General features: G+C 40.2%; 1 protein-coding gene across 2 annotated transcripts in view; it reads left to right on the top strand.

Annotated features, from left to right (window-relative positions):
• The window catches only part of RALB (RAS like proto-oncogene B), a 53672-nt gene extending 33797 nt beyond the window's left edge, over positions 1-19875 (top strand). For both annotated transcript variants that reach the window (XM_069781028.1, XM_069781027.1), the window contains exons 2-5: positions 10849-11005; positions 12078-12286; positions 15651-15828; positions 17977-19875. In XM_069781028.1, coding sequence (XP_069637129.1) covers positions 10892-11005; positions 12078-12286; positions 15651-15828; positions 17977-18096 — 621 coding nt within the window. In that variant the 5' untranslated portion in view covers positions 10849-10891 and the 3' untranslated portion in view covers positions 18097-19875. The remainder of the gene's footprint in view (positions 1-10848; positions 11006-12077; positions 12287-15650; positions 15829-17976) is intronic.
• The last annotated feature ends 2287 nt before the right edge of the window (positions 19876-22162 follow it).

The following is a 22162-nucleotide window of genomic DNA, read 5'->3' as shown; positions in this document are numbered from 1 at the left end:
GACTGCCACTTCAGGTAACGCTATCTTGTTGAAATAAGGAATCTATTCTGCTTGGTGCTCTGTACAATCTGCTAGTTGCTCTGCAGTGAATAATATGGAAAATGGGATGGTGGTTTCTTATTTTTTTCCCCATAAAACTATATAACTCTGATGCTTCTGTGTGCTATCTGTGAAACGAGGCAATTTTAATAACTGTATTGCATTGACCTGTAACTACCTCTAAATACTAAACCTTTTGTGCTAGAGTTTAGGGGGACTGCGATGGACTGGGACCTTTCCTGAGGTACCTCACCTCTCAGGAGAAACTTCACTTTAGGGTGGTGTTGCATGCCCCCATTGTGGGGGTGAGTAATGTTTGTGAGCCTGATGCACCTGCCACCTCTTCTGGTGAAGAGAAGTGACCCTACTAGTTAGGGAAGGGAAGCAGCATGTTTTGTGCTTATCTAGTTCATCACTGTTGACATGGGGACAGATACCTGTGTGACAGGATGCTACTATAACGTAGCAGAGCTGGTGGGTTGTACCCAATGAAGCAAGAAGTGTGCAAGGCTACTATTAGAATCTAAAAGGACAGGTATAATATTAAAACTGCAGTTCTACCATACTGTTAATATCAGAGGTGCACACCAAAGGCTTTTGACATTTTCTACAGTTGAAGACCAGAACAGGTAAGAAACATACTAAACATGGCCCCAGTTGCTGCACAGCTTCTGTGGACTTAAAAGGACACTTTCACTTTGATTAGTTCAGAGTGCAAAAGTGAATGGAGTAACCCAACTCTAAAAGGCAGAGTATTCTATAGACACTGCTTTAAATTGTTTTTCAAAGGTTCTCAAGTGTGGTAGCCTCTTAATCCTCAAAGATGCCTGTTGTGCAAATTCCTTACTGTTCTCACTGGCAGTGTTGTGGGGACCAAACTGCTTGGGTACTTAATCAGGAGGGATAATTCTAGATCTCTCTGCCTTGTTGCTCTTATCTCTTCCTTGTGTGTTCGTCAGTGTCGTTGGAGCTGATGCTGCATCCAAGACAGAAATTCAGGCTTCCAAATAGTGATGATATCCTGAAGGCACAGAGGCACAGTATCATGTTAGGTCTCTCTCTGTGCCTTGGTAGAGTCATGAGTTGCACTTTCTGACACTGTAGCAGCATGAATACAAACTGAGCAATGTTACAGTTGACTTTGTTAACACAGATTTTTATGGTACTCTCCCTAGAAAAGTTGATGCATGCTGGAGTATTGGCAGTTTTCCCACCATTATGTTGTCTCTGTTTCTTCTGATCACCATTTGGATCTATAAGGAATCCTGTAGGGGAAACTGCCAGTTCATCTCCTTCCTCCATGAGGAAGTCTGGGTAGAGATGACTTGCCTCGTGACTGTAGGGGTAGAGCACTCTGTACACTAATTTCGTGCATCATATCCTAGAGAAGTTGACCTTGCGAATAGTATCGTTCAGTAGATAAAGTGGAACAGCAGTGGAGAAGACCATTAGCTTCTGTTCTTGCAGGTGTTTGCAATGCTTTGTATGCATTCAGTATGTCTGAATTTAGTACAGACATACCTGGATTAGTGTCATTGACATTAGTTTCTAAGAACCACTTACATAGGTGACTAGCAGATTGCAGTTGTACAAATGCATTACTGCACAACCAGGTAGCTGCATTTCCACTTACTGGGCTCAATTTTCAGATAAGCTATGTGTTTTCTTTAAGCAGGAATCAACTTGATATCACAGTATAGTCTTAGCTTGGTAGTAAATTGGAAAGGCTCTTGTGTAACTCTCTCCTCTTATTATAATAGTGTCTTTAATGCTGCCTTCCATAATTCCTCCCTCTGTTGTTGAATGGTCTTTGTAGTCATAAAGGCTAAGGGGGGAAAAAACAGGCACTGCTTTATTGGGCTGGGAAATGGAGATGCCTACCTAAACACTCTGTGCCTGTGACAAAAATAGAATAGTTGTAATGAAATGGGCATTTTTTTACAGATCTGTGTAAAGATGCCCCAAGACCAAAATGAAGTACCAGAAATAAGGCTTTCGTTCCAGTGTCTATATTCAAGCTCTAATTAAGATGACTTGTGAGGCTTTATGGACTGTGTGTGGCTGCAGTACTGTGTTGGGATGCCTACATGCAATGATAATCTCTTGATACAGTTGTTACCTGGCTGATAAGAGTATTAACTTTGTCATGACCTTTGCAACCTTATTTAGTCAAACATTGATATAAGTGATTTTTTTTTTGGGTGCTGCAGTACCTTAAAAGTACTGTTTAAGGGCAGTTCTTTCTCTTCTTCACTTAGCTACTGACCAGAAACAAGTTACTTGGTTATTTCCCTTCTACTCTAAGGCAATTCTAAAAGGAAAAAAAAAACCCACAAAAAACCCCCCAGATTATTTAAGTGCCTTAGGAACAGGGATATATATGTATTTGCCTGTATTTCAGTTCAGCATAAGATATGACTTTAGTTTAAAGGGTTGCTTTAAACTGCTAATCTGCTGATGCTCAGACTGAGTCCTTACTGTGACTAAGTCTTTGAAGGTTGCATTCAAGTATGCAGCCTTGCTGCAGACTTGGATAGGATTTAGTTCCAGTTTTCCTTGGGCATCAAGCTTATTCTAAGCAAGGTGATTTATTACCTTGAAAACACTGCTAACATGTAAAATATTGTCTATTTGTTGTCCTGGTTTCAGCTGGGATGTAGTTAACTGTCTTCCTAGTAGCTGGTACAGTGCTGTGTTTTGAGTTCAGTATGTGAAGAATGTTGATAACACTGATGTTTTCAGTTGTTGCTCAGTAGTGTTTAGACTAGAGTCAAGGATTTTTCAGCTTCTCATGCCCAGCCAGGGCACCTGACCCAAACTGGCCAACAGTGTATTCCATACCATGTGATGTCCCATCTAGTTTAGGAACTGGGAAGGGGGGGCAGGGATTCGCCGCTCGGGGACTGGCTGGGTGTCGGTCAGCGGGTGGTGAGCAATTGCCCTGTGCATCATTTGTACATTTCAATCCTTTTATTACTACTGTTGTCATTTTATTAGTGTTACTATCATTACTAGTTTCTTCTTTTCTGTTCTATTAAATCGTTCTTATCTCAACCCAGGAGTTTTACTTCTTTTCCTGATTTTCTCCCCCATCCCACTGGATGGGGGGGGAAGTGAGTGAGCGGCTGCGTGGTGCTTAGTTGCTGGCTGGGGTTAAACCATGACATTTGTAAAGAATAATCTACTACTGAATGATGTGAGAGGGCATATATTAAAGAATTTTTTCTAGTAAGTAAATGCCTGATTTCTGAGCTATAATGATGCATCTCCGAAAACTCGTAGGCAAAGTTGGGCTCTGCTTGGCAAGGATGGTAGGAGGCAATGTGCTGAATATAAACAGGTATTTCATAGTTAAAATAGATCACTATTCTGGTGATCCAGATCTGAAGATAGCCTTAAAAGGCGGAGTTGTCCAAGGCTGGCTATAACCTGTTGCAAAGAACAATGTGCTAGACTTTGTAGGTTGCTAGGGTAATGATCAGTTAAAGTAGCAAGGCATCTGGGAGTCTGCTATTCTTCATGGTCTTAATCTACATAACTGCATATGTCAGAAAAATACTCGAAATCTTTTTATAGTAAGTCCACTCTTCTACAGATCAGTTGATCTTAGTGAACAATTTTAATCTAAGTGGAGAGCTGAAGATGACGTTTCACTATTCCACACATTTGCATGCAAAGTAAGATATGGTATGAAGACTTAGGATCACTAGTAGGGATTCTTAATCTTAACTGGCTGGCATCCAGTGGCTAGATGTCTGATGCTATTGATAGTGTTAGAATATTTTAGTGTGATTTCTGGGTCCCTGTGTGGAATGCTTGCTTTGTCATGCATGCATGCAGGGAGGATTCCTGAACATAAGTACATTAAAAATACTGCTTTTATACTGCTTATGGTATGCTCCAGATGAGCAAGTCTTAGGGACTCTTCTGCAATACAAGTTTATCATGCAGGCTGCAGTCTTTCTTCTAGAAGCTAACACTCCACTCAGATTAATTTGAAATACAATTCCTGAATTAAAACTGTTCCTCAACTTGTGCTCATACTTTCCCTGGACATGCAGGAGATGGGGAATAATCATGGTCTGGCTTTAGGTTCTGGTTTAACCTTAAACTGCTACAACGCTGTGAACTTGCTTGTCTTGGGCTTGCTTCTTGTGTCTGTTAACTATCAGTGTATGTACAGCTGCTGCTAGACAGTAGCTGTGACAGCCAGTGTCTTTAAATGTACATAAAATTATGGTTTTTTGGGTGGGATTAGTAATTAATTCTGATTGAAACTAGTGTAATGTAAGCTTGTAACTTTCAGTGTATCAAGTAAATAATGTATTCTGCAGTTTTTCCTGTAACATTTAGGGGTATGGCTCCTGTCACTTCTTCAACAAGGATCCAGCCTAAAAAGAGTATATCTGTCACGCATACAGAGTAAGGTAGTTCCTTGCCCTAAATTCTTACTTTTCCTCCTGCTGTTATAAAGTATTAAGTTTTCCAAATCCATTTCTAGTTTCCTGTTCAGCGTCCTTATCTTTGCAACTGCAAATCTACTAACAGATCTTACACAGAGAGAAAATGCCTGATTACCAAAAGCAAACATCAGGCTTGGGTTTCACTCCAGTGCTCAGTCCAGATACTGCAGCAGGGTGTTGGCTGCACCAGCACACTTGTCTAAGGAGCGTAGTGTGAACAGGATCAGGGAACTTCCCAGCTTCTGCAGCAATATGGGTGACCTTTTGGCTGCTGTAGTTCTACCTTCTTTGGCTGCAGTTGTACAAACTGTTTTACTTCCCTCACATCAGCACTGGCACTGAGGCATGTGGCATTGCTGATGTGACTAGCAGACCCAGTCAGACACACACACTGCACAGCTTTGCTACAGGAGAAGATGGGCTTGAACAGCCAGGGGCAAGGGAGAGGGGCCTAAGGGAGAGGATAGTGGTAGCAGCATTGGGCAGTATAAATGGGGGCTGTGAAACCGCTGCTCCAACCTGCTCTGCAAGACATCTCAAGCTGAATGAATTCCTTGATCTGATTAAGCATGGCCCAGAAAAATTTATAACCACAACTGAGAAGGTAGAAACACCCAGCAGTACATGGGAAAGGATACAAAGACATCCCAAGCAGGAATTTCTGCCAAACATCATAATCTCTGTTTAGCTTGAAAACCGGTAACTGGAGTCATGCCAAGAGGTAAGATATTAGCACAGCAAAAGAAGATAGAGTAGCATTTTTATTTTTAGCCTGCATATCCTAAAATTTTCAGTAGCATTAAATATGCCGCTTAATCTCAAATGAACTGGTTTTTTATAGTTGAATTACCAGTTGGAGCATTTACAGTCCATTGAAAGCTAATGGAATTTCAGTACTTAAATATTTTCTGGATAACCTCAGAACAGCTGAGGAGCTCTTACAGTTCATAGCTCAGTGAGATTGTTAATTAGTTTTGTGATCCAGGGAATTTCTGTGACTGCATTCTTGTGGGCATATCACAGAACCAAACACCTCAAAGCCTCGAATTCATTTTCTGATAAATGAGGATCGCTAAAATACTGTTGCAAAACCTTGTCCTTTTGGTGCTTGTTTTTGATGACATCATATTTAAGTCTTTAATAGGTTGAATACCCAGATTTTCCTTTAAAAGTAGATATCTGAAGGGTTTAACAAAGCCCCTCTGTCAAGCTATTGGACTAAGGGTTTCTAGAATCCTGCTTTAAAATCCAAAGAATGGCTGCTTTCAGTGGCAGGATAGCAATGAAAAGAAATGTCCAAAGATATCAGCTGCACAGTGAGAAAACAAGGGCTGATCTCAGCAGTTTTGAGCTTAGAGCTTTATTTCAGTTTTAAATCTCAAACTGAATTGGAAGAACTAGAAGCAATTCCAATTAAAGCCTTTGGAGGAGTCTAGAATTTTTTTATTATAGTAACAGAATATTTGTGGGAAAACAGGTAGACTTAGTGAAGTTTCTAATGTTTTTTTTCTATGTATCTGTGTGGGCTGTAGCAAAATGGGTTGCTTTCTTGTGAAATGACAAGTGCTTTTTCCTTTCTTTAAGTGACTGTACAACTGTGGAGTCTTAATGCAGGTGAAGTAAAAAGGGATGTAAAAGTGCAATCTGGTTTGAAATACATGTAGTTATTTGGTAATGGTCTCTGAATCTTGGCATTAAGTAAACCAGTCCTGTTTGTTAACAATGTTCTGAACAGCTCAACTGTTTAGGCTGATGAGAGGATGGATAAATAGCAAACTGATGCTTAAATTTGGAGTTTATGAAGCTGTTTATAAACAAATGCCTTGAAGTGCTCAGTTTCAAGGGACCAGCCAAGAATGACACAACATTGTGCAGGTTTCTTCTACAGCAGGAGGCCTTAGTTAACCTGGAAAAGTTAGAATCTAAACATGTAAAACAAGGGAAGGCTGAAATAGTTGGTGAGTTTAGGGTCAGATTTCTTATATTGAGGGTGGCATGGTTTCATTAGTCCTGTGGCCAAGTACAGATCTTCAGAAGTCTAAATCAAAACAGCTTTTTAGTAACTACTATGGTGGTTTGATTTGTAGATCTTGCTGTGCTTCATGTGGCCAGCCTGTCTGCTGGTGTAACCTTCGTTTCTTGGTCTGAAGAGCATCTTTCACTAGCACCACAAAGCTCCTATTGTGCATATGGCTTTGTGTAACCTATTATAAAACAAATCCAGAGTTATCAAGTCAATGGCTTAATCTTATCTTTTTAAAGCAGATGAAGCAAGTAATTACTTCTAATTTCTTAAAGATGAAAGACTGCCTGAAAAAGTTTATGCTCTGACCTGGGCTCTGCATATCACTTTATTGTGAAGCAGGATGAAACTTCTGTAACCAGAAAAACCTTCCCTAAAAATCTTTCAGAAGTTCTTTCCTTTTTTTTTTTTCAACGGCTTATGACATTTACCACACAAAGTTCAATGTGGTGTCATTAAACCTGGGGGTAATATGACAGATTGAAATTAAACAGGGTGACTGACTGCCATTGACTGGATTGCTTCTCTTTGTATCAGAGGAGGGTAACTATTGTTGTTTGGGTACAGTTTGCTTTCCAGCAAGTGAAGAGCAATATGGGAGAGGAGGAAATACGTATCACAGAATTGGGTGACTTGTCTGGACACTTATTCAGAGCGTGCTCTTCACAGATGTAGTAAGAGTCTTGGCCTTAAATTTACATTCCCTTAAACTGAAGGAAATTGAGTAATGTTTTAGAAGCAACTGCAGTCATCACAGGTTCTTATAGACACTCCTAGTTTTTTGAGAGGTGCTTGGATTTCTCAAGACTTCCTTTTCTGTAAGGAACAGATGAGTTAATGTCTGTGTCTTGACTGCCTCAGGGATGCTTAATCACAGAATGGGATGAAAATTCATCCTTGCCTAGTCAGAGATGACTGGGGAGAGAGCTTCCACTTGTTAATTGATTTTTTTTTTTAACCTCAAGGAACTGTTAGATGTGAGCTTTGAACCATGGTGCGTAAACTGTTTCTTGGGCTGCAGAGGTAGAAATGCAAGTAAACAAACAGTTAGCTCCAGTGACTTCTCTTGCTTTATTAGAATATTCCTATCAAAATCTCACCATGCCCCTTTCTGAACCAGTGATGTGCTATTAGCCTGTTTTATAAACACTGGTACTTCTGCACTGATACTGCCTGTGTCAATCCTGTGCCACACTGCTTCAGCCTTGCTTTGTTCTGTACTGCTTGGCTATTCTGGGGCTGGAGGGGACCATGCTCCCTCTGTTGCCACCAAAGAAGAGATGCCTTGTGTGAAGCTTCAGGGATTTCACTGAGGACATACAACATAGGGGTTGTGTTGTGAGCAGACTCCTGCATTCAGTGTTCATGTAGTGTTGATACTCTAAAAGATTCAAGTGGCACTTGTAACAGCTTTGCAGGGAAGGTCAAGTACCTTGGGCATTAAGAGCTGGGCTAGCTTTAGATGCAATCAAACTGTGAAATTGTATGCTATTGGATGGGTTTTGTTTAATATTATACTTTGGTTACAAGTCGGATAATACTGTAAGGCTGACCTTGCACTTTCTACTGGCTGGTGTTGAGGTAGGATGGAGAAGGAACGATTTAAATTTTCTTTCCACTTACCTCTGATGAGCTTATACTGAATCAAGTTAGTCAGTATTTTACCTACAAGGCAGCTATTCCCTTAATATGACCAGGTAAAGATGTGGTATCTGTATTGAGAGGGAGGAAGTTGCTATCTTCTCTCTTGGCTGTTAGTAAAATAATGTTGCATAGCATAGTGGACTTAGTGCTGCTGCCTATTAAGTTGACCTAAGTTTGTGTTGTCAGAAAACTTAACTTGAAAGCTTTGTGTTAGATAATACAGTAGCTACAGCAACCTTAGGATGCTTGTTAAAGGAATACTCCAAGGTTAGAACTGGTCACAATTACAACTGCAAAGTTGCTGAAGGTCACTTGGCTTCTCCAGAAAGCAGCTTATCTACTACTGTCAAAGCCAGACTACTGTTGAAGTAGGACAAAATAAACTTCTCTACAACTTAAGACCAAGCTGTGTTATTACTGGAACACTTGAAGTCCCCAGACTATCACATTTTATAGTCAATCTGTAGCTCTTATGCCTTGGATGTCTATGTCCAAGCAAGCTGAATTCTAGTTTATCATCTGTAGAACATGTGGACCATAAGCAAAGAAAGCCTTTCAGTAACAACTTCTGGAGTTCAGATGCTACTTCTGTTTTTTCACAATTTTTCTACACTCCTCTGGCAGGGAGCTGTGTTCTCTTCCCCCCCCCCTTGTCTTTCTGGACTAAGAACTACAAATCAAGCTTGCAGTCCTCTTCTGGTTTGAAATCTCTGGGTTAACAGCTGAATTCACTGTTCCCAACACAAATGTGTGTTTGCGCTGTACAGGGAGAATCTCTGAGAAGTTGTCACATCCCATTTTTGTACTAAGTGTTCTGGATGAGGGAGCTGATATAGAAGATTACCAGAGGAAAATATCTGTCTTTGCTTACCAGTGTTTATCCCAGAATGAACACTTAAAGATGATTAATTTGCATTACTGTACTATGTGTGTGTAGCAAACAGGTGTAACTAAAATACTCTGCATGGAAAAATACTACTGCTCAGATGTTTGAAAATGCTGTCCTGAGGGCAATTCTTTATTATTGGCATGTTTGTTCTTGTATGCAGTAGTCAATGAGAACTTAGTCTGTTGCTTTTCAGAACATCAGGTCATGACAAAGGGAAAAAAGTTCACCATCAGTGTACTCCAGGGCAGGTTGCCCAGACTGGTCCTGGAGTTGTCAACCTCAAAATGCAGGGCACAAACTGGATTACTGGGAGCAAACTGCTTTAAGGGAGAGGGTTGGACTGGACAACATCCAAAGGTCCTTTCCAGGCTAAATAATCCTATGGTGTATTTGTAGGTTGATGGTGCCTTAATCTCTGGTTAATTTTGTTTTGGGCAGCTAGTTATCCTGAAGGTTTTTCCCAATATAGTACTCTAACTTCTACTGTGGGCCTTGTATTTCCATCCAGTAGAACTTGGTGTGGTGTGGCAGTTCCAGTGTCTTTCTGGAATAATCATATCCAGGTGGATTTGAGACTCCTGCTAGGCCTGTTGCTTCTGTGCTTCTGGAATAATTGGTGCTGCTATAAATCAAGGCTGGTATAGCTGCTTTCCACAGCAGTGTTTCCCAAATGGTCTGCTGTTCTCCTTGCAGTGCTCTGCCAGGGTATGAACAGCTGGGGCCCTTAGTTGTGCTGTGGGGACACAAATGTTGCTATCCTAGTATCTCCCTTATAGCCATGATGTGTCTGGAATACATGTTTTTTCTGTGTGGGAATCTGGACTGGTGACACATCTTTTTGTATCAGTCACTTTGCTTTTGTCTGCAATGTGCTGCTCTTAGAGCTGCTGCTCTGTGTTAATCTGAGTGGGGTGGCTGATGCTTGTTTGTCACAACTACTCTGTCCAGCTACTCTTAAAAAAAAAAACAACACTGCTTTAAGAGGTCTTCAGCACTTAATTACTTGGTTTGTGTAACATGCAAACAAAGGCTTGTTAACTAGTACTTGTTTACTGAAGCTTACTCCTTCATGGCTTTGCAACATCAGAAGAATAGGAACTGAGACTTTCTTGCAATAAAGCAGGATTTTATCTTTTTTTTCCAAAAGCAAATTAGATGTACAGCATCAAAAGGCAGGAAGAAAATAAAATAAATGTTAATGACATGTCATAAGACTTCCTGCTGGAAGCTTTTACAATTTGTTCCTCTCAGAATTTACTGTGTAACTCTGCTTTTTTTCATAGCCTACATAGAGAGGAGATCAAAAGTCATCTTTCTACCTATAAGCAGATCTAAGCTATAGCTCTGCTTCCACATTGAAACTAAGCTGCGTCAACATTAAAGAAATATTTTAGAAAGGTGTAAAGCCTTAAAACAAGAACAATAAAACCCACTTAATTTCATGTTGTTTGAGACAGTGGTATTTTTCTTTGGAAACTGCTCTAGATAGCAGTCATGTAGGATGGGCTTACAAATAAGAACAGCTTGTTCAGCTAGTAGCTACTTTGAGAAACCTTTGGCACTTTTATTAATGGTACTGTTGTCACAAATAGAAGGTATTTGTTCTAGTACTTCATTCCTGCTCATACTTTAGACATCAGTGACATGGTTTGCTTGCCAGTGCATTGAAATGGCCCATTCTTCAGGCTTGTTGGGCAGGGTTTTAATCTGGTCTTTCAGCACTAGTGAGATGTGTTACTTGCATGCTGCCGTGATGTCACGGATGGTGACTGTGATTCTTCTCTCTGCAGATCTAATTGGTTGCCTGGCACTTCATCTGTGGTGAGCAGGACAATGGCTGCCAGCAAAAGCAAGAACCAGAGTTCCTTGGCCCTCCATAAAGTAATTATGGTTGGCAGTGGAGGTGTGGGGAAATCTGCACTCACTCTTCAATTTATGTATGATGAGGTAAGTAGCTTTGGTTCAGCTTTTCTAAAGCGCCAATGGATACAGCTTACTAAATATTTTTAGTGGGATGGGGAAAGTAAATGTAAGTAGCAAAAGACCTGATGACCTGACTGGCAGAAGTATGTAGGAATCTGGGAAGGGTGCCCTCTAGGAACAACTTTGGCTAACGGTGACAAAATTGATGCTTATTAGTGGAAGAACTGTTACCAGTTCTGTTACCAGTTGGCATTGAACTTTGCTTTTGTTGCAGTTTCTTTTAGTCCAGTTAAGTTTGAAGTCAGAAGTAAGCATTCTAGCTCATTCTGAGTGGGATGAAGTAGGCATGTTCATAGCATAAATTATTCTGTACTGGTAAATCTTCTGACAATCCAGACTAGTATGTGAAGGAATACATGATCCTGTAATTCAGAAGTTAGTATTTATAGGCTGTCCACACATACTATAGTGATGTGAGTATCTGAACAGGTGATAGTCATTAATGAAGACCAGCCAGCTTAATCAGGCTCATCGCACAGCCTTTTGTTGTACTTTGAGGCTGAGAGAAAGGCTGTTGAAAGGTAAGGAGCCTATGTTGGATGTGTGCTGTCAGCACAGAACTACAAGTTGAACTGGTAGTGGCTTTGTGGGTTTGATCAATATTGAATGGACTAAAGTATGTGCCTGTGTAATTGTGCAGCAGGTATGCTGTCATCTACACCTGTTGAAGCTTCAGATGCCTGTACCTGAAGTACACTCAATGCTTTTTCTTGAAGTGGGAGATCTAGATAATGCCACCAAGTTGCTGATAGCTTATATTGTATCTTTGTCCCTTAAATTGTGCTGAAATTGCTGAACAGTGTTTCATGTAGCAAGACAGTTTCTCTTGACTGGACAGACTGGCTCTTTGATATATTAAGTGCTTAAATAATCTGCTTTTTATAGTAAAACTAAAAAAACTGGTGGAACTTAGTAGCTGACTGAATTATGAGAAGGGTTTGGGGAATTTAAATGTCATTGAAGTGAAAGAGAATGGATATGGACAAATACTGAGACCATTTGACGGTAATTCTAAACACTAATCCCTTATCTTCAGTTTGTAGAAGACTATGAACCTACCAAGGCTGACAGCTACAGAAAGAAAGTAGTTCTGGATGGTGAAGAAGTTCAGATAGACATTCTGGACACAGCAGGACAGGAGGATTATGCAGCTATCAGAGATAACTATTTCCGCAGTGGGGAAGGGTTTCTTCTAGTCTTCTCGATAACAGAGCATGAATCCTTCACAGCAACAGCAGAGTTTCGGTAAGTAGTTTCTCTCCCAGGCAGGGGGAGATAATCTGGTTCCTCTGTTGCTCTGACAACTCTTCTTAAAAGCTACAGCTCTTTATCCTTTGTCTGTTATCATTTGGTCAATAAAAGTGGCATCCCAATCATTTTTGCTCTCAGTAACTAGTAACTTAAACCACAGTATCCAGCCTCTGGCTGTAGTTGTCTTCATGCCTGCAACTTAGGAGTACATTATGCTAGCAGCAACTTCAGGCAAGTATCAGATTCTTGGACTCCAAAAACATGCATATTCAAGCCAATTTTCAGTCTTTGTGGATGTGAAGTTTAATTATCTCAGAGCAGTACTTCTGGAATTAAGTCTGCCTTTTGGACAGGTTTCAGACACTGTATTGCTTACTGCTAGAAGCAGGTGCTCTAAGGAAAGGAAGGATTAGCCTCCACTCTCAGGTATGGATTGGTGCCAAACAAGGGTTGGCAGCCAAGCAGTACTATTGTAGGTAGATGTATTCCTAGAAAGACACACAGTAATAGTAAATGCTTCCATTTTTCTTCTTGGGATTAGCAGTTCTAATTTAAAAATCAGTACCAGACTGAGCACAGAAACTGCTTTTGTAGTGTAAAAGAACAACAAGGGGTTTAAACCATTGTTCTGTTCTTGGAACTCATGTAGCCAGGTTCTTCAGGGCAAATGTTCTAACTGTTATTTGATAATAGGTGTTGCCTTGGTGTAGAAGGTAATCCAGAGATTCCCTAGGACAGCTGTACAGCTTGAAGTAAAACTTTCCAAAATATAGGGAAAGTGTTAGGAGTTCCTAATGTTTGCCAGAATAAAAGCTATCAGTCTGGCTTATGTTCATTTTGCTTCAGTGGTACAAGGTTAACATACTAATTGGTAATGGAAGTGCTGGTGCTAAGGTAGACACCTATTTCTAGGGTTTTCTTAAAGCTATGGCAAACTCCCCTCACACTCCAGGACTTTAGTCCAGGTTCTTAATGTATTATACTGTTCAACAGTAGTAGGAAACTGCATAATCTTTCAAGAGGTACAAAAAATATTGTTCATTTTTCACATAATACCTCTGAGTTTGCTAGACTTCAGAAGGCTGACAGTCATGGGGCACACAAGCAGAGCTGTTCTAAGTTTGCTCTAACTGGAGCACTGAAAGGAGCTAAACAGTTGAACTGTTGTAGGACTGCAAAGCTGAGTACTTGAACTGTTCCTAGGACAAGATGGAGGAAAAAGTCAGATACCGGTCACAAAACAGGAAGAAAATGAGACACTTGGAAGTACCCAGCCTGAGTTTTGGCTTGTGTGCTTTAAGTGAAATATAAGGTTAAACGCAAGGCTTAAGGCTTTGGATGAAAAGGAGTAGGAGTGTTTATCTTGGCAGCTTCTGGGTTTTTTTGTCAGACTTCTATAACTAGGTTAACTGTGTGTTGGTTCAAGAGTCCAGCACAACAAAACAATGAAAAAGCAGTGCTAGCCCTAAAGGTGAGCAAGAAGGACCTAAAAGTTTGAGATGGAGAATCTCCTACTTTTCAATGGTTCAGAACTAAATAAATAGTGAAACTAGCTAAATGGAATATTTAGTTAGGCTGACATGCAGGAGCCAGCTCCTTGGAAAACCCCTCCCCAGGAAGGAGAGGGGAGTGGGTGGTATCACAGACTAAACTGCAGATTGGTGGTATTGATCCTCTAACTTCCAGAATTCCTAAACTAAGAAAAAGCTGAATACTGAATGAACTGTGGGCTTGTCTTTAAACCCTAGCTCTCCTGCTGATGCTGTGCATTCAGTGTTTGCTTTCAGTGCCTCTGATCTGAAAATGTGTGAAGGTACAGTTGAATGCAACAGCAGATTGTCTGCTTCAGCGTTAACACTATTTTAGATTCTCATGTACTCTATGTACATTCAGTTGTTTTGTGGATGGAAAGTGCAAGCATCTGAAGTAGTGTGGTAACTCAGTGGGATGAGGGGGTGTAGCACCATGCTTATGCCTAGTTTGGCTCTTGTTCATAACAAAATGAAGCAATCTGAAAATAACTGTAGACTGGTACAGTTCTTCCAGTGTCCTAGATGGACAGCAGCATGTGTCAGTCTTGTTTCAACCTGTGTCTTACTCCAATAATAGCACAAACTTCGAGACTGACATGCAGCATCACTCTGTCTCCTTTCCTGGATGTTGATAGGTCCTTTTAGAATACTAAAGGATAGCTAGGTTAATGCTGATGGTTCAAATATTTGCTTGGAGTCCTTGAAGGAGGAAGGTTGATAGCATTTTAGTTCAGCACAATTTAGTAGCTCTCTACTTTGTGTAAAGTTTAGGTAGCCATTAAGAGTGATCTCTGCCAGCTACTTACGCTGTTCTGTCCTGGTTTCAGCTGGGATAGAGTTAACTGTCTTCCTAGTAGCTGGTACAGTGCTATGTTTTGAGTTCAGTATGCCAAGAATGTTGATAACACACTGATGTTGTCAGTTGTTGCTAAGTAGTGTTTAGACTATAGTCAAGGATTTTTCAGCTTCTTATGCCCAGCCAGCGAGAAAGCTGGAGGGGCACAAGAAGTTGGCACAGGACACAGCCAGGGCAGCTGACCCAAACTGGCCAACGGTGTATTCCATACCATGGGACGTCCCATCCATTATAGAAACTGGGAAGTGGGGGCAGGGAATCGCTGCTCAAGGACTAACTGGGTGTTGGTCGGCGGGTGGTGAGCAATTGCACTGCGCATCATTTGTACATTCCAATCCCTTCATTATTGCTGTTATTTTATTAGTGTTATCATTATCATTATTAGTTTCTTCTGTTCTATTAAACCGTCCTTATCTCAACCCACGAATTTTACTTTTTTTCCCGATTTTCTCCCCCATCCCACTGGGGGGGGGGGGAGTGAGTGAGCGGCTGTGTGGTGCTTAGTTGCTGGCTGGGGTTAAACCATGACATGTTCCCAACCTACTGCCTTGGCAAAGCCTTGATATTCCCTAGACCTATATTGAGGTGGGATGTAGACTAGAAATTGAAGATGGTGACTGAATACCAAGGTGAAAGTTGGCAAATGTGGCACTTACACTCTTTTCCTCATTCAGGTGTGAGCTTCTGCTGTGAGTTGCTTTTCTGCCATACAGTTCTTCTTTGTTAGACCCTGGTTAGTAAACTTACTAACTACATGGTAAAACTGCTGTCGTGGAAGTCTTAGGCTTTTATTAGTGTAAAGCCCATAGCATTAATATGTTAAACTTGGAATAATTTTAAAGGGTGTGTTCAACTGTTGGGAAATGTACTGTTGTAAACACTAGTAATGTGCAGACCACTTGATCCACTCCTGATAAGTAGTTGCTCCTACTAACACTGATATTTTTATTTTGAATACCTGATGCATTAGGGAACAGATCCTGCGTGTGAAGGCTGAAGAGGATAAAATCCCTTTACTGGTAGTGGGAAACAAGTCTGACTTGGAAGAGCGCAGACAAGTGCCTGTAGAAGAGGCTAGAAGTAAGGCAGAAGAGTGGGGTGTGCAGTATGTAGAAACCTCTGCCAAAACTAGAGCGAATGTAGATAAGGTAAGACAAATGACATCTGCTCGATTAAATGGTTACTACTTGTTTAGTAGCTGAGTGACTAATTCTTGACTCTTGCTGGGACAAAAGCAAATCCACAGTTGGGCTTCTGAAAGCTTAGATTATAAAAAAAAAAAAATGAATGAACGTACTGGAATGTGTTCACTTAAGCAAATACCTAGCTTAGAGGAGCCAGAGACCTGGTAAAAGTTAATGCTATTGTCTTAAATGTTTGTATCTGAACTGATAGCTTTCTAATAGTAAATTGGGTAAATGAGTTTAAGGATTCCCTGAAGTCTGTTATTTTGTTTATAGGCTGTGTCCTATAATAATAGCAGCAATAAATAGCAAGGCAGAGACACTGATAAATTGTTCCCCCTTCCCTACAAAGCTACGTATGGTGTGGCTGATGTTAAAGATTTCATTCTTGTTTTCTGTCAAGACAACTTTGAATTGTGAGAAGAACTCTTCTGGCTGTGTCCCTGTCCTGTTTTGACTTGTCCATGCTCATCTAGGACAGTCATTCTCAGCATGTTTCTGCTACTGACTTCTCGCACAAACAGTGATGGTGGGTTATTCTGGAAGAGAAATGAATTGTGACTATGCAGTGTTTGCCCGGTAGTAGGGAAAAATCAGTTTCAAGTCTGCCCTTCATTCTATGTGTAGTGGGGGTTTCCTGAAGAAGCGGGTGCCTTTTTACTTCACTAATCCACAGAAGATGATCTGAAATTACTGTTGGGCCCCCTAAGGACTCCAAAGGTGTGGCTTTGTAACCTGTGTTTGTTTAAAGGTTACAAATTGTAAGCAGTTTGTTCTTTGGACAAAGAACACTTGCAGCTAGCTGTACTCTTAAGTTCTTCTATACAGTTTCCTGTTCTGCTAGTCTATATTAGTTTACTAATGGAAATGCTATTGGTGTGTAAGTTACCTAGTAGGAACTCTATTTCTCTCATTATTGGTTAAAACAGTGTATTCGAAACTCTTGAATTGAAACATTTTGGTTATAAAGGACATGGCATGATTTAAATTTGGTAAAGAACCATTCTGACTTGCAGAATATTACTAGAAAGTCACTGTCAGATGCATAAACTGGGTGATATAGTAAAACATGAATACCTAGACTTGGTTTTGCCTATGAGCTGTCTTGTGACTAGCAAATGCCTAGGCTCTTTTATACTTAAACTAGCTTTCTGATCAGTTGGGATTAACACCAATGTAGCTGTGTCTGGAGTGTACTAGCATGGTGTTCTAGACTTGCTCTCATAGGTCTTCTCTAGCTAGCTTGTGTGACATACTGGTTATCCTCTATATAAGCACTGTTTTGTGTATGTTAAGTTATTGGCCATTGTGATGATTGTGTGTTGACACTGTAGCAGACTAAAAACCCTTAAGAGGGTTTTGAATGATAAACTAATCTATTTCTGATCAGTAGCATGGTCTTTTCTCCAAGAATCAAACACTTACGTAGTTCCCCATTTAAAAAAAAAAAGCCTATCTCTACAGAGTGACACTAAGCTCTTATTCTATAATCCTAAAAATAATTTTTCCCAATAACTCTCTACAGTAAAACAGCTATTACATCTTAAGTGGTATGTACCTAGACATCAGGCATACAGGGGTGAAATCAGCTAGAATTTTGGAGAAGACATCAGTGTAATGACTTTCTCTGAATCTTTCTTCCAATGTAATCTGAGAATTTTTTGTGCCTGACACTGTCACTTGAATGCTGTAGCTTTTTAATTATAAAACAGGCACAATACTACTGAGCAGAGTGTGCTTGTAACTGTGTGGAAAGGACTGGACTAAATGCTTTGCATAGTTAACAAGAGTGATTTGCCTGGAAATGTTTGCTAGGCACTGACAAATGTTCTCATGAACTCTGAATGCTGGTCTTGTGCAAGACTGATATTCAATAAAAAGCTCTTAAAATAGGGCTGTTGAATGACTTGATAGCCAGGTAAGATTCTGCTACTTCTTGTCACTGTTTGACATGCTACATAATTCTGATGTTGAGTTTGTCACTGGGATCTATGTCTAGACTCACTTCTGCTGTATCGGGTACAGTGTGGTGCTACATCTTTCTTTGCTGTTGAATACAGTAGTTTTCTGGTGGCAGATCTTGTTTAATCTTTCTTTATTTTTCCCTCCTAGGTATTCTTTGATTTAATGAGAGAAATCAGAGCAAAGAAAATGTCAGAAAACAAAGACAAGAATGGCAAGAAAAGTGGCAAGAACAAGAAAAGCTTTAAAGAAAGATGTTGCTTACTGTGATGCTTGGGAACTGTAAATATCTATCTACAGATGGCATGGATAAGATACCACTAAGGATATAGGGCTGGATTCATGAAAGGAAGTCTGTATTGACTCCCTTATCTTTTGCTTTGCGTATCACACCTTCAAAATGTGAAACCAGAACTTTGAAACCATTTCTGGTATCCAACAAAACCTATGCCTACTTAAACTGAAATGGGCTCTGTCTTCCCAGTATCTTTCAAAACTAGAAATAGTTTCAGAACTACAATATTCCTGCTTGGTTATACAAAATACTTTCGTATTAACTTCCTAGTTTACTCTAACGTTTCTCTGAATATGTTTCTCTTGAACATCTACTGGCCTTAACAAGCACAGCTGTTCAGGTTCAAACATTTTTCCACTGTTGCTGCTGTCCTTGATGTTGCAAACTGCGGAAAAACTAGATGACATCTGGTAAAGGGTTTGAGTCTCCATCTTCTGTTAGTTGTCACTGATATTTCTTACACTGAAATCTGCTGGCTTCCTCACCACACTCCATGTAAGAAATAGCAACTGACACTTGAGAGTCAAAAACAAACTTTCTTCCATGTTCTGTTTAGTCAATACAGCATTCATGAATCAAGCCTATGGACTCAATTCAGACTTATTTAGGCAATGCTAGATGCATTCCCTGCTGGTCTGTCTTCTCATCCTTAAATTAGTGGCATGGGATGAGAAAGTGACTTTCTTCAAAAGGAATAATATTGTCACCATTTCCTTGAAATGATGTCCTGGGTTTCTTCCATGTATTGTGGCTAGACTCAATTACACTCACTCTACATCTGCCATCCTTCCCCTCCCTGGTACTGGAATAGTGAAATTCAAAGTGTTGATTTCATCGGTTTTGTTTATATTGGAACACTTGTGATCATGTTGGAAAGTGGGAATGTCTGCATCTGTCTCTTGTCTTGCTGAAGATGAAAACTTTGAGTAAGGATGGGTCACATCACACAATCATGACTTGGAATAGGTGAGGCATACATGCTACCTCTCAATGATTAACTGGCTAGCGAGTTGTATGGTGTCAAAAAGCAAATGAAGTTAAGCAGTTGCCACATCTGTTACTGTTAATTTTATATGTACTGTTTTTGATGCACAGCAACCTAGCACATGGGGATGCATGTTGAGTTTTGCTGTCAGTTATGCAATGATGGTCACATGTTGATAAACAAAAACCAGCCTAGAAATGGAAAAGTCAGTATTTAGTTCCTCTTGTCAGCTGACTGAACTGAGCTTTCTGGTGCAGTTTAAGTGCAGTTGCCAAAAACCACTTCTGCCATTGTTGTGGAAAGTAACTGTCTCTTCTGATTGTGGAGTCTCTCAATGAATTATGGCTGTCTTCTGTTTTGAAGGAGTGGAGAGACTTAAAGTAGTGACTGTACCTTGCTTGTTAACTGGATGCTTAAAACAGTTGCTTGGTGAAAGGAATATGCTGTGTGGTTGTTCCATGAAGCACACTGCAGCACTAAATTAACAAATAGTGTTTCTTCTTGAGGTGAAGGAGTAGTGAATACTGTTCAGTACTTAGTATTGTAATTTGAGGTTGAAAAACATTTTTTAACATGTACTAGATTGCTCTTGTGCATTCCACCTCTGAAGTTTGAAAAAAGTAAGATGTGTTAGATAACAGAATCTCTGTTGGCCTGAGGTTTCACAGGGACTTATCGCAAACTCATTGTCTTCCATAACTAGTTCAACTTGTCAGGCAACATATTGGATTGGGGAAACTGTACTAAATAAAAGGTGCTGTAATCTTCATTCTTGTCAAGTTAAATTCCTTCTTTGTTAATGTTATCTTGTATGTGCAGAAAGAATGGTTAACTGATTCTGGAAATACTTCTCTTTGAACAGTGTAATTAACAGGTATTACAAAGCCAACTTGACAATACAGTTTTGCAGTAGAGGCTGGGAGCCTGCTGTCTTGCAGAACTTATCACTTGAGCTGTATCACCCATGTCTAAAGCCTAAGCACCTAATGAGACACTTGGAGGTGTTACATTTCTGTTGAAGTTTCCTCTTGAACTTCCATGGGTAAAGTCCATTTTTGAATGCATATTATGCATATAGCAAATGAATGTCTGCTTCTGGAGGAAGGCAACTCACTTAGGTTTGGTTTTAGTTGAGACCTAAAGGTTAAGCACTTAACCTAAAGGGTAAACAGCAGTTGAGTTCACATTACAAGCTTATCTAGGTCAAGCCCTTCTGAGGCAGGTTGTAAAAATGTGTCTAACAAAACTGAATAAGCTTTCCTTGCTATATGAATAATGAACTCAAAGCTCGCAATGAGCACCTCAGCTGTATTGGCTCAAGAGACTTGCATGCCTTGACCTTTGATCTCTTTAAAGTACCTGACAGTATTTGATAGGACAGATTAATTTCTGCTCAGAACAGTGAGTCTCCCACTGGTGTTCTTACAGTCCATGTGCTGTTCTCAGGTTATTTTTTTAGCTGGTAAGTCCACCTCAGTGGTGGAGCTTTACTTGGAAGATGGTACTTGCTGCTTCATGGCTTCATACTACATCTCGTCAGTGTTCTGTGCTTGTCACCTTTTCTAGAAAGACTAGGCCTGGAGACTAAATACAGCAGCTTTTCAGTATTCTTCTGTACTTGTGACAAACCTCAGTTTAACTTCCCAGTTATAGCTGAAAACATGATAAACAAGGCAGCTACCTTGGCTACTTAAGAGTGGGCAACAAGCATTCTGACTTGTACCAGGAAAGCAATAAAACTGGTCCCCTGGACTGGAATTCTGTTGCTTCTGCCTCATATGGTGGAAGTGCTTGAATGCATACTGTTCTAAATAGGGGCAATATAATTTGAGGGTCCTTGAATGACTTCCAGGTGTGCTCCACTGGACCTCAATGGACATCAATATCAGGTGGGTTGACTAGAGTGAATAAAAAATGGCACAGAAGTCCTTCCTTGAGATTTAAGGGCTTCCTTTGAGCAGAGTAAAGGGAGCTTTGGCTTCTGATCTAAATGGGTACTTGCAGATCAGGTACATCAAACAAGGAGGACTTTGACAAGAGGGGGAGTGTGTGGCTGCCTGCTAGCTATGCTGTGTAGCTGAGGCAACTGAAGGCTGTATTGAAGCTGATATAGTCTCGCAGCCTTTGCATGTTACGTAATTAAAGACCAAGTATCTTCCAAAGTATAATGTGCTCTTAAATCTTTCTGGAGCGTGGCTATAGGAAAGGAACTGGATATTTGAAGCTGGAGGTCATGTAAGACTGGACTATGCAATTGCACTTAAGCATTCAAATATTATTCTTGCATAATGGCTTAATATTAAGTCAGGGAACCGTTTACTGATATACGTGATCTTCCATATGTGGCTTAGCTGTGGGTATTCAGGTGCTCCCGTCTTCCTTCTGGTTTGACCAAACATCTATGAAACAAGCTCCTATTATGAGGGGGCCTAAGTCATTATATGAAAAAAGCAGGTTAAGCTCCAGGAATGCAAAGGCAGACTTGACTTTTTTTAAAAGGAGCATCCCCTGAGATGAAAGTACAGATGCAGCGTGAAGTGCATCTTCAATGACTTGTGCCATATGTGTTCTATACAGACTAATATGCCTTTACTGTAATTTCTAGGTGAACACTTAGCTTGAAGAAGAGAAAGATATATGCATACATTTACTGGTCATTAAAGTTCAGTAAGATGTTGATAGCCATCTGAAGTTCCAGTTGAATCCTATCTGGCTAGTATAATGCTTAAGAATATTTCAGGTCTAAGGCACAAAGCTACAATCTGGAATGTAGTAAGATGGGGGGGGGAAATGCATCTAACTAAATGCTCACCACAATTTTTTTAAAGCTTTCCAAAGCGTTAACCCAGTACTTCAGGCTGACAGGTCTGTCAATTCTTGCTTGAAAAGAAGATACTCTTTATCAATTCAACTCGGAGCTTATGTAGACAGAAGCTTTCTTTAATTGCTATAAGCATATGTTGCAATGTTCACCTCCTGTTGACTTTTATAGTTGGGAGAAGGCGGGAAAAGGAACAAAAAAGCTATGATTTTCACCGTAATCTCCACACTTCATG

Source organism: Haliaeetus albicilla, chromosome 4 (assembly GCF_947461875.1).
Source record: "Haliaeetus albicilla chromosome 4, bHalAlb1.1, whole genome shotgun sequence".
Taxonomy (NCBI): Eukaryota; Metazoa; Chordata; class Aves; order Accipitriformes; family Accipitridae; genus Haliaeetus; species Haliaeetus albicilla.
The sequence above is the reverse complement of the archived record's forward strand: the minus strand, read 5'-3'. Positions and strand labels throughout refer to the sequence as shown.